This window comes from Garra rufa, chromosome 12, assembly GCF_049309525.1.
Source record: "Garra rufa chromosome 12, GarRuf1.0, whole genome shotgun sequence".
Classification (NCBI taxonomy): Eukaryota; Metazoa; Chordata; class Actinopteri; order Cypriniformes; family Cyprinidae; genus Garra; species Garra rufa.
In genome coordinates, this window is record NC_133372.1 from 39,136,004 (window position 1) to 39,147,936 (window position 11,933).

At 35.8% G+C, this 11,933-nt stretch overlaps 1 protein-coding gene across 5 annotated transcripts; it reads left to right on the plus strand.

Annotated features, from left to right (window-relative positions):
• The first annotated feature begins 610 nt into the window (after window positions 1-610).
• slc25a55a (solute carrier family 25 member 55a) lies at window positions 611-9,854 on the plus strand. Of its 5 annotated transcripts, none has more exons than XM_073851245.1 (10): window positions 611-723; window positions 1,935-2,042; window positions 3,032-3,157; window positions 4,531-4,586; window positions 6,871-6,961; window positions 7,051-7,169; window positions 8,020-8,209; window positions 8,298-8,452; window positions 8,542-8,617; window positions 8,726-9,854. In XM_073851245.1, exons 2-10 carry the CDS (start codon window positions 2,026-2,028, stop codon window positions 8,883-8,885), a joined length of 990 nt encoding a protein of 329 aa, XP_073707346.1. In that variant the 5' UTR covers window positions 611-723; window positions 1,935-2,025; the 3' UTR covers window positions 8,886-9,854. The 5 variants fall into 5 exon arrangements, with proteins under 5 accessions (XP_073707346.1, XP_073707347.1, XP_073707349.1 ...); XM_073851246.1 differs by lacking the exon at window positions 611-723 and adding an exon at window positions 1,775-1,850; XM_073851249.1 differs by lacking the exons at window positions 611-723; window positions 1,935-2,042 and adding an exon at window positions 5,652-5,725 and having other exon boundaries at window positions 3,074-3,157.
• The last annotated feature ends 2,079 nt before the right edge of the window (window positions 9,855-11,933 follow it).

The following is an 11,933-nucleotide window of genomic DNA, read 5'->3' on the forward strand; positions in this document are numbered from 1 at the left end:
GTATTTTAGCCACATATTTTCCCATCCTAACAAACCATACATTAATGGAAAGATTATTTATTATTTATTATGACTGGTTTTGTTGTCCAGAGTCACATTTTTCGTAAGAGTGGGCGTGGCCTTTTGTAATTGTAATGAGTCTTCCAGTATAATTTGCTTCCAGCTATTTTAAGCTGTGTAAACAACTCGTTTCGCTGCTTGATATTGTAAACTGGTGTCTTATTATATTATTTCAATGTATTAGTTTAATTATGAGCACAATGGTTTACAATGCAAACCGTTTTCCCTACAGAAGCTAACATACCGGAAGTCTGGCACATTGACAGAAAGTGGATATGTTTTATGAAAAATAATATAATCATAACCATAAAAAAATATTTATTTTTCTAGCACTGTTTAGAACACAGAACTATTATTCTAGAAACTTCTCAGAACTAAAATACCCTTTCTTTCCATATGGCCGCTGTAATTTGAAACCGTGTCCACTCACACACCTCGTCTTTGACTCATAGTAGGCGGTCCTTAGAAATGAATGTCGGTATGCAAATGTATCGAGGCATGATTGGACCAGCGAATGTACATCCGGCACATTTGCCCCGCCTACTATTTTAAAGCCGAAAGGAATTTTCCATTCAAACATTCATTCAAAGTTCCTTGTCGTGGAAGGTTCTAGTATACGGAATTGCACTGAAATATTTAAAACGATTTCGACTCATTTCTGAGGTAAGTGCTTATTTTTTGGGGGGGAAAAAAAGCATAAAGCAGATTTATGTTGTGGTAGTAAAATAGAAGTTAAATAGTAAAAATATAGAAGAAGTAGAAATGCTGTGCAGCAAGCTGTTCACCGACCAGACGTTTACCGGTAGTGTTAATATTTAATAATTTGGTTCATAATGTTTTAAAATCCTTAGGATTGGAGGTATGTTCTCTCATATGTTTTGATTCATTTAAACCGGCTTTAGTTTTGCCGTGTAATGTTAACTAACCTACAGTTTAGACCGTTAAGCGAAAGCGGGTAATTCATTTCCGCTTTTCTAGAAATGCTGACTGAATTTCCTTCACCGCTTTCTAAAGGGTTACTTTTGCTAACGTTGCTCGATTTTAATCGTTGATTTGTGTACTTGTCTTGTGAATACTGTATTAGGCTTATCTTTCATGCAAAGTGAACACAAAATGTTAAGAATAGGCAACGTTTTTTGTGAAAATATTTATAAAATTGCTAAAGAAATAACATGCGGACACTTCATCTTGTTTGCAAGCTTAACGGAATGGGCGTGTGTGAGAGGAATGTCACCGAAACGTGTTAGGTCTTGAGTTTTCTTGTGAAATTCCTGTGAAGCGAATGACCAATTCGTGAATGAATCATTCTTTTGAGTCGAATCTTTTCGATGAACACGTTGAGCTGTTTCGCAAAACAAGTTTGAAAGATTCGCTCAGGAATTAGCAAGTCAACAACAAACACCCTAAACAATGTACATATTTATGGCTTTACCGAAACGTTTTTTAAATATTTAATAAGCGGGATGTCAAGGACCACGTGATTGCGTATCTACGTCATGACGTAAAAGAACCGCCCGCGCTTTGAAGCAACTGTTCGAAAGAGCCGATTCGCGGAAATGAGTCGGACTTCCAGTCATAGGCTACCGTTATCTCCTTTTAGCAGACTAGAGATCCAATTTCACGCCACAAAGCCAACCCCCCCTGACTGAACACATGCGCACAGGCGTAATCCATTTACATTAGAGCACACACTAGCCGGAAGTGAGTCAGTCTTATTTGACCTTGTTGTGTTTTGGCCGGTGGATTAAAACGTAATGCGATGCGTAGGAAGAGCTTAATGACAGTGAGGTGTAAGTTATTTTTGCCGGTAGTGGTAGTACGTAGAGACGGGTTTATATCAGTCGGTAACATTTATCATTGTGTCTTCACTACAGGTCTCTGCTCTCGAGGTCTGAACTTCCTTCACTGAACACTGCAAGAAGCTCTCATCAAAGTCATTCTTTATCTCATTTCTGAAACTTCAAGATGTCTCAACAAATCAGGTACAGGAGATTATAAATCATTAATAAATCAATTAAATAAATAAATCTGCTCACCAAGCCTGCATTTATTTGATCCATAATACAGATAAAGTACTAATATTGTGAAATATTTTTACTTTTTAAAACAACTGCTTTCTATTTGAATATATTTTAAAATGTAATTTATTCCTATGATCAAAGTGACATTTTCAGCATCTTTACTCCAGTCACAGAATCCTCCAGAAATCATTATATGCTGATTTTCTGTTCAAGAAACATTTTATTAACATTATTATCAATATTTATAATATTTGAGTAAAAAATTTCAGGTTTCTTTCTTGAATAGAAAAATCCAAAAATCAGCATTTATCTGAAATAAAAAGCTTTCGTAACATTATACACCATACCGTTCAAAAGCCATTCTTTTGGGAAAGAAATTCTAGAAATGAATTTTTATTTAGCCAGGATGCTTTAAATTCATCAGACATGATGATAAAGACATTTATAATATTACAGAACATTTCTAATTTAGATAAATGCTGTTCTTCTGAAACCTGAAAAAATTCTTCTCTGCTGTTTTCAACATTATAATAATAATAAATGTTATTTGAGCAGCAAATCAGAATATTAGAATGACTTCTGAAGAGTCATGAGACTGGAGTCATGATGCTGAAAATTCAGCTTTGAAATCACAGGAATAAATAATATTTTAAAATATATTTAAATAGAAACGGTTATTTTAAATAGTAAAAATATTTCACAATTTTACAGCATTTGCTGTGCATTGGATCAAATAAGTGCAGGCTTGGTGAGAAGAAAAAAGCCTTAATCACACATTTGACTACTGAATGTTAAATGTTAAGTCATTCTTTTTGTTAATATCTAAATGTTAAATACATGCTCTTTTGATATAATACATTTACAAAAGGCCAATTGAATTTAAATGTATTGGTATTGTTTTAATTTATTTAGGGCATGTTTTCATTCATTTTGCACATTTCTTCCTTTAGCCTCCCCGCCAAACTGATTAATGGTGGCGTTGCTGGCATCGTTGGGGTCACTTGCGTCTTTCCCATCGATTTGGCCAAGACCAGACTCCAGAACCAGAGACAAGGCCACCAAGTTTACAAGAGCATGTAAGTGCTCTACTTTTTTTTTTTAACTTCCTCATTCACAAACCATTATTAGTTAGTCCTTCTTATGTCCTTCCTCACTTTGATTTGACTAGCTGCCTTTCATTGGTAGTTAATCCTGGTGGAATGTGTGATGCATGGTTAGGCGTTAGTTTCCGTCTGACATGACGGTTTAGCCTCTATGGTCACCACTAGGGGTGGGGAAAAAAATCGATATTGCAATATATTGTTGTGCTCTCTGTCGCAATAAATAATCGATACACTAACGGCCAATATCGATATTTTATTACAACACAAAATGATTAATTTACCCGTTGTCAGTGTCACTGTCACTACCCAATATCTACCATTCTGTTTGCGGGGGGCGCTGTTGGAGTAAATAGGCGTAAAGTGGCGGAAGCAGCGGCCAGTGAAGAACACAAGTTAACTAACAACAACAGAGAAGCGCAGAAAAAAGAAGCGAGAAGAATGGCCGAAAATAACGAAAAACAAATCAAAGACCCACCCGCTAGTTGAGCATGCTGATCAGTTAGTGTTCAAGAAGAATATGCCTTGATGTGTCCCATGTCCAGGTTAACATAAAGCACTTTAAAGTAACTTACTACTGACCTTTCAGTATTAAGGTTTACACATGTTAATTAATGTTCATGTTGTTTTTGGTAACATTTTGCAATAAAGTTCATTCGTTAAACATTAGTTAATGCACTAACTAACAGGAACTAACCATGAGCAATACATTTGTTACTGTATTTACTAATGTTCATTAACGTTAGTTACCGAAAATACAGTTGTTCATTGTTAGTTCATGTTAGTTCACATTGCATTAACTAACGTTAACAAGATTTTAATAATGTATTAGTAAATATTGAAATGAACAAAGATTAATAAATACTGTATAAGTGCAGTTCATTATAAGTTCATGTTAACTAATGTGGTAAACTAATGTTAAGTAAAGAACCTTATTGTAAAATGTTACCTTGTTTTTTAATGTTCATGCACTTTTATCTGTCTAGCTGTACAGTGTTTACATTTAAGACCAGGAGGCAGTGAGTTATTATGCAAATGCATATTTCTTTGCACAATGTTGGAAATGTTGGCATTAATAAATGCATAAGATTTCCTTATTATGGGTATTTTTTTCACATATATCGTTGATGAAATTTCTTCCAATATATTGAATATCGTAGATATCGTGATATTATCATTATCGTGGGCCACATATCGCCACAGAATTGAATCGTGAGTTACCTGTATCGTCCCACCCCTAGTCACTACAAAGCCTTATAAGGATTGAGGCCAGACCTCAGTGTTGCATATGTGATGGCTTTTGTTGCTAATATAGGTTAATTTCATGTTAAAAATGGTTTGTCTTTTAGGGTTGACTGCCTCATCAAAACAGTGCGATCTGAAGGATACTTTGGCATGTATAGAGGTAAGATTCGCTCTTTTATTTATAAGTGTCTTTAATGTAGTAAAATTAGTATAGCCTCTTATATGGCATGATGGGTACACCTGAATAGACTTGAGGAATCTAGTCTTTATGACTGGAGAATGAACTACAATAGCTTGGCTGCTGATAGTTAAACTAAGAGTTAACACTTTACAATGTGTCATTTGTTAACATTAATGTATTAACTAACATGACCCAACAATGAACAATACATTTATTAAATTATTTATTCATCTTCGTTAATGTTAGTTAATAAAAATACAGTAGTTCATGTTAATTCACAGTGTATTAACTAACAAACACAACTTGTAAGTATTGTTCATTCTTAGTTCATGTTAACTAGTGAACCTTTTTGTAAAGTGTTACCAACTAAGACTTTTTTTTTTTGCTTTTTCGTAGCAGTGAAATGGCAATAGTTAAGCACTTTTCCCAACATCTAATGAATACATTTGTAGTTTAACCCTTTCTTTTTTTTCAAGACTTTTAGAGTATGCTTTGGTTAGTAAATGGACACAAAAGTCTAGAGTAGTACTTAACCCTTTATTTTTAGCCCTCTGATGCATGGCGTGCACTATAGTGGCATTTTAACCATTCAGGTTGTGACGTCCAAACAACCATAGTTAATTTTATTTAAGCCTCAGTCATAATTCTACATGACTGTCCTTATTCCTGACAACATATCTTGCATAAGTACCTCTGTGTGACTTATGTTAAAGGACTATTCTCTCAAAATACATTTTATATTAAACTCAAGAAAATGTATTCAATAAATTGAAAATGGCTAGAGTATACGTATAAAATGTTACTTTTTTGAGAAATAATAATTAATGCATCAGAGGGTTAATTTTAAATGAAGCAAACCAAACATGTTGTAATTATTACATTTGGTAGATCGGATGTTTGGCTTCAGTTATTCAATAGACCAGTGTAAGTTTCCTTTAAGAGTGTTTTCTGTTAGTTTGGAGGAGATTGGAGTCGGTGTTTTGTGCCGGGTCTCCATTTCTGTGAGGAATGCTGTTGTTTGCATCTGTGTTTTTCATGTTACAGACATGGGTCCCCGCTGGGATAGTGAAGGCTAGCCGATAAGGCGCAGCCACGCTGGAGGCAAATCATTTATCATGGTTCTTACTCACTCTGCTCTATTACAATTAGGCACCAATTTTTGTTTTATTTCTACATAATTGTTGAATTTTGATATTTACTTTTTGCTTCCTGTTTCTTTGTAGTTCTTTTTTTTTTTTTTCTTCCCACACTTTCTTCACTGTCCTTGCTCTTGTCTCATTCAGTACTAACCCATCTTGCCATGTTCTGTTAACATCTAGAATGTTTTGTTGGATATTCATCATCATCATCACTTACACTCATTATCTGCTTTAAGGTCTTTTTATCTGATCATGTGAACAACCACTGTGCTTTGTCTTTAAAGACAGTGGGATTTTAAAATAACATGGTTTCAATTAGGGCTGGGCAGTATGACAATTATATTGCTGTATAAATAAACATTTCAGGTTGAATATTTGCATAATTATATGAGTAAGAATAACTTACAAATTAAAGTTGCTCAGTCTTAATCATTTTCCGTCATATGGATTTTCTTTATTTTTCTTAAGAACTTGATCAGTGCACAATAAATAAATGTCTGTAAAACATATTTCACTACATTTAACACATGAGTTTGAAAACAAGACTCAATACAGCAGTACATAAATATTTGAAGCCGTTGTAAAATAATCACGACATCACATCAGTTAATATTAATACTCCAGTTAGCACGTGCAACACATTAAAACTCCGCAGCAAAGCTGTTTGTGACATTTCAGAGAACAAGCTGTATTCATTTTTATTGTTTGCAGATTGCATAATCTTCCTGCCGACACATTTCCATACTCTTATATGCTGTGATACTGCACAACCCTAATGTTGGTCTCTTTCTGGAATGTGCCTGCATTCATTTTTGTCTCACTACATTTATCTGAATATTCTTTTCTATTTTCTGTTCTCTGTTTGTTTATATACTAGTTAATATTGTTTGGTTTTGTACACATGTAAAATCCCCCTCCATCATCAGCTCACAAGCTCATAAGCTTTGCATATTCTTACAGTCTGTTAGTGGCATTTTTATATTACATAGATCTGTTTGAATGGTACTTGATAAAGGTCATGTTGTAGTTGTATCTCTGTTTTGATGGTGGTGGGGAATGTGTTTGCTGATCTGTGAGCAGTTGTGGTGTGGTTTTCTTTAACCCTCTGTTTGTTTGTCTTTTAGGTGCTGCGGTTAATCTTACACTAGTCACTCCTGAGAAGGCCATCAAACTGGCTGCCAATGACTTCTTCCGGTGCAAACTCTCCAGAGATGGGTATGTTTGCCACTTTTGCACTTGGTGCTTGTTCAAATGCATTTTATTTATAATTAATATACATATAATCATTGCTTGTTTTGTTACAGGAGAGGGCTGACTGTATTTAAAGAGATGGTGGCTGGATGTGCTGCTGGCATGTGCCAGGTTGTCATTACCACTCCAATGGAGATGCTGAAAATTCAACTACAGGATGCTGGGAGGCTTGGTGGGTTTCTTTTTTTTTTTTTTTTTTAATGGGAGCCTTGTGTATTTGACTTGTATGGTTTAATATAATGAAAATAATGCCTCTTACTGAAATATGTAGTAGAAAAACAAACATTGTTTAATACATATTTTGGACAACGTGTGCTCCATTATATTGGTTTCGTAAAATGGCTGCAATGCTCTGGCCATTGCTATTTTTACCACAAAACAACTCAGAAAACCCCCCTCGAAAAATAAAATACTGATACGTTGAACATGGCTACCGAAAGACCACAGAGATTTTAAATGCCCCTGGTTATCCAGTAATATCCGCACAAGTAACTCCTTCATTGGCTGCAGTGTCATGACAAGTGTCAACATGTTTTCATCCTGCCTTTCTACTAAAAGCCTCAGGCCTGAGGGCTAAAGTGGAGAGAACAAAGACACAGGTCTTTAGAAAGTTTTATTTGTCTACAGGTGTCTTCCAATTATTTTCTCCTCTTTTTATCGCTAAATCAGTGCATTACTTCTCTAGTTGCCCTTCAACTGAAAATTACAACCAAAAGCCGCAGAATGTTGCGTCTAGAGCTGTCATGATTCCTTAAATCAATTTGAGTTCTTTCAAAAATATATTTTTAAATCCTTGAATGCATTTTTCCTGTTGTCGAGTAACCGGCAAAATATCAGAAGGGGTGCATTCTACAGACGACCATTCAAAAAAGCATTATTAGAAAGTCATTATCGACTTGATTACAAGTCTAGCCTGAGTGTTTTTGATTATGATCAGGGGTGTTATTTTGCAGTATGTTACAGTGTAGTTGTATTACTCACTCAGTCATTTAGCTATACTAACAACTTTCTGTTCCTCACAGCTGCTCAGCAGAGAAAACCAGGCATCATTCCTGCCACTAGACTGGCGACCACAAACACGGTGTTGAGTCGCTCCTACAACGTGGTGCCCAACACACCCAGGGCCATATCTGCCACTCAGATCGCAAGAGAGTTAGTGCACACTCAAGGCATTCAGGGGCTGTACAAAGGCCTTGGAGCAACTCTATTGAGGTAATGCACTGTCAAATCTTTACTGTGAACATTTGCATTTACTGTTGTTGCAGTAATGTAACGTTTGTTCTCCTTTTCCCCTATTTAGAGATGTACCTTTCTCAATGGTCTACTTCCCTCTCTTTGCGAATTTGAACAAATTGGGTAAACCTTCTCCTGATGAGGCTGCGCCATTTTATTGGTCGTTCATCTCTGGATGCGTTGCAGGCTCTACAGCTGCTGTAGCCGTTAACCCATGTGATGGTGAGGTTTTTGTTTTCCAATATTTAATTGCCTTTTTTTTTGTGTGTGTGACTGAAATGCACATGTTTACCATTTATTTTCTTCGGCAGTGATTAAAACCAGGCTGCAGTCTCTGAGCAAAGGAGCCAACGAAGAAACCTACAGCGGCATAATTGACTGTTTTAGGTAAGGCATCAGTCCTATAACTAGTTACGATTTAACTGATTTGTCACTCTGGAATGTGAGTGTATCATCTACCGTGTTTAACCTTTGCTTGTTTCTTCATTCCCACAGCAAGATCATGAATCGAGAAGGTCCATCTGCTTTCATGAAGGGCGCGGGCTGCAGGGCTCTCGTCATCGCGCCACTCTTCGGTATCGTGCAGGTCATGTACTTCCTCGGCGTGGGAGAGTTTATCATGAGCCAGTCTCCTCTAAAGCTAATCTCTGACTGAACAGACTCTAGTACTTCAGACTGTGGCAGCTATATAACCAACTGTACATTTACAAACAAAGATAAACATTAATCAAGATGGGTAGAGTTGTCAAGAACGGCTACTTCAACTCTGGTTCCTGTGAGTTTTTCCAGCCTTACCGCACTTCCTCTATGGTTTACAGGCTTATTTGATGGGCTGTGGCCAGCGTTTTGCACTTGTTGGTAAGGATACATCTGGAGGAGAGCGCTTAAGACGTGCTTATGTTTTTTAGAAGCATATATGAAGGTTTCCCCTCAATGAGGGAGACTGGTGTCACTGTGATGACACTAAGGATTTTCTTGACTTGTTTTTCTCATCTATACACTTTGTACAATTCTGTTTGTATTAATACTTTTGTCTCTTTCGTTTTTCCAACTCAGAATTCATTTCTGTTTTTCTGTTCTGTCACTGTTTTTAGTGTCTAAACAACTGGGTTACTTTGCTTTTGAAGCCTTCAGATGTTGTAACTCAAAATTGTTAATAGTTTTAGGGATGTTGTTGACTTTCATTCCGTTTTGTTCCATCTAATGCTCTCCTTTTTAGTTTTTAAGCTAATCTTGGAGAGCAAGATGCAGTTTAAAATGCAGTATGCAATGACGACCTAAAAAAGACTGACTTTAAATGCATATCGTATTTATGCAATATTTTGTCACTTTGAAGACATTTTTATTTTTTTCCTGTTACATGGACCAGCATGTGTTACAACTCCTAAAGCATAGGTCATTATTTTCAGGTCATGTGTTTGCCTTAAATTAATATACAAGACAAACTTCAAGTTTGAGGGACCTGGCCTTCAGTGAAAGGCTGTGTTTAAATGCTGTGACGTTTGATGACAGTATTAACATCCTCCTATGATGACACTTCAATGCCACATGTATTAATTTCTGTTTAATGCAAAAGGTCTACTTCAACTGTGCAAAAATTAATTAATAAAAAAAACAATGTTTATTTGTGTGAGATCGTTTTAATGTTGCTCAGGCTTTCATGTCATGTGATGAAATATTTTTCAAAGCCATTTACATGCAACACAATGCTATGAAAATAAAAAAGTACTTGACAATACAAGCTACAAACCCAAATGTGCATATTATTGTATTTGCAAACATTTATAATAGGGCTTTGTTCAGTTATAAAGGCACGTAGATCAATAAAACTAGTGGGTCACATTCCTGAACAGACTTAAAGCAAAACAATAGAGGAAATGGTTGAAGATTTTCTTTTACAGCAGTGTTGCAAATGAAATTTGTTTGATCTTAAAGCTCACTTCTAGAACACAAACTTTACATATAATTTACTCTTCCCCTTGTCATCCAAGATGTTCATATCTTTTTTCTTTAGTTGTAAGGAAATAGTTTTTTTGAGGCAAACTTTTATGTAGTTTTTAACCTCAAATGCTCGTCTTGTCTAGCTCTGCGTGAACTCTTTTTATCCCGGTTTAATACAGTTAGGGTATGTCAGAAAACTCCCATCTCATTTTTTTCTCCAACTTCAAAATCATCCTGCATCGTTGCAGAAGTACTGAGCCAGTGTTTGACCCTCTTTGCGAACACCCTTCACAAAAAAAAAAGGTAAAACCGCAATGTAGGACGATTTTGAATTTAGAGGTTGAAAATGAGATGGGAGTTTTTTGACATTCCCTAATTGTCTTGAATCGTACTACACAAAATTTACACAGAGAGACAAGCGTTTGAGGTTAAAAAGTATATAAATTGTAATTTGTTGTAAAAAATTAACCAATTGTTTTGCTAGATAAGACCCTTCATCCTTGGCTGGGATTGTTTGCAGCCCTTTGAAGCTGCATTTAGGAAATTCAAACTCACAAGCACCATAGAAGTGTGGAGAATGTGGAGAACATTTCTGAAATTATTTCCTCAAAAATGTAATTTCTTTACAGCTGAAAAAAGACAGACATGAACAGTGAACTTCTTTAATAAAAACTGGGGTTTGCACTTTACAGATTGAAAATCAGTCAAGTAAGGGAAGTAATATGCATCAACCAGAATTAAACAAGACTTATATAAGTCAACAATTTTGAGGTTTTTATTGTCTGGAACATGGCTGAAAGTTAAATGTCCTCTCAGCAGTAACAGTTCAACTCTATCTGCTATTATTGCTGTAATCATTATTACTATTAATCCGCAAGCACTACTTTCAGAATAAAACTAGGAAGGTTATGAAATTAAATTTAAATTGATTTTGAGGTTATGTTGACTCCATCCACTTCTTGGCTTCATTCAGTTTCTATATGATGTGGCAAAATTACAATAACCAAATATTAACAACAAAAACATATGACCCATTATCTAGTAGCTCTGAAAACCTGGTCTAGTTCACACAATAAATAAATTAAAAATAAGATGAAAAGTAGTTGATCAGAGAGGCATCAGAGAGCGTATTTACATCAGCAAGTAAATGTCCAGATTATTAAAGGGATAGTTCACCCAAAAATGAAAATTCTCTCATTAATTACTCACCCTCATGATGTTCCAACCCCATAAGACCTTCGTTCATCTTTATAACACAAATCACACAGACTATTTTGTCGATGTTCTTGGTACCTTTCTGGCCCTTGAATTACATTGCTGTCAATGCAAGGTCAGAAAGCTCTGGGATTTCATCAAAAATGTCTTTGTGTTTCAAAGACGAACGAAGGTCTTATGGGTTTTGAACGACATGAGGGTGAGTAATTAATGACAGAATTTTCATTTTTGGTTGAACTATCCCTTTAAGCCTGAACTGAAGGACTCAGGAACTCTCTATTAAGGGAGATCAAGTTTGAAAGAAGTGAGATGTACACTGAAGCTTCCCCTTGTGATGATTCAGTAATAAATAAACACAAAACGAATGTAAAGGTTAATGCGGTTACAGTAGCAGTCCATGCAGTGGAGGTCATGGTCAAACAATGCGAGGAACAGAAAAGACAGAAACAATCAGAGATAGAACGCTATTCACAAAACAGTACCACAAGACCCACACTGCCTCATGGAAGCTCCTCCATCTATCTCCACCCGTTTCCAGAGCCTGAAT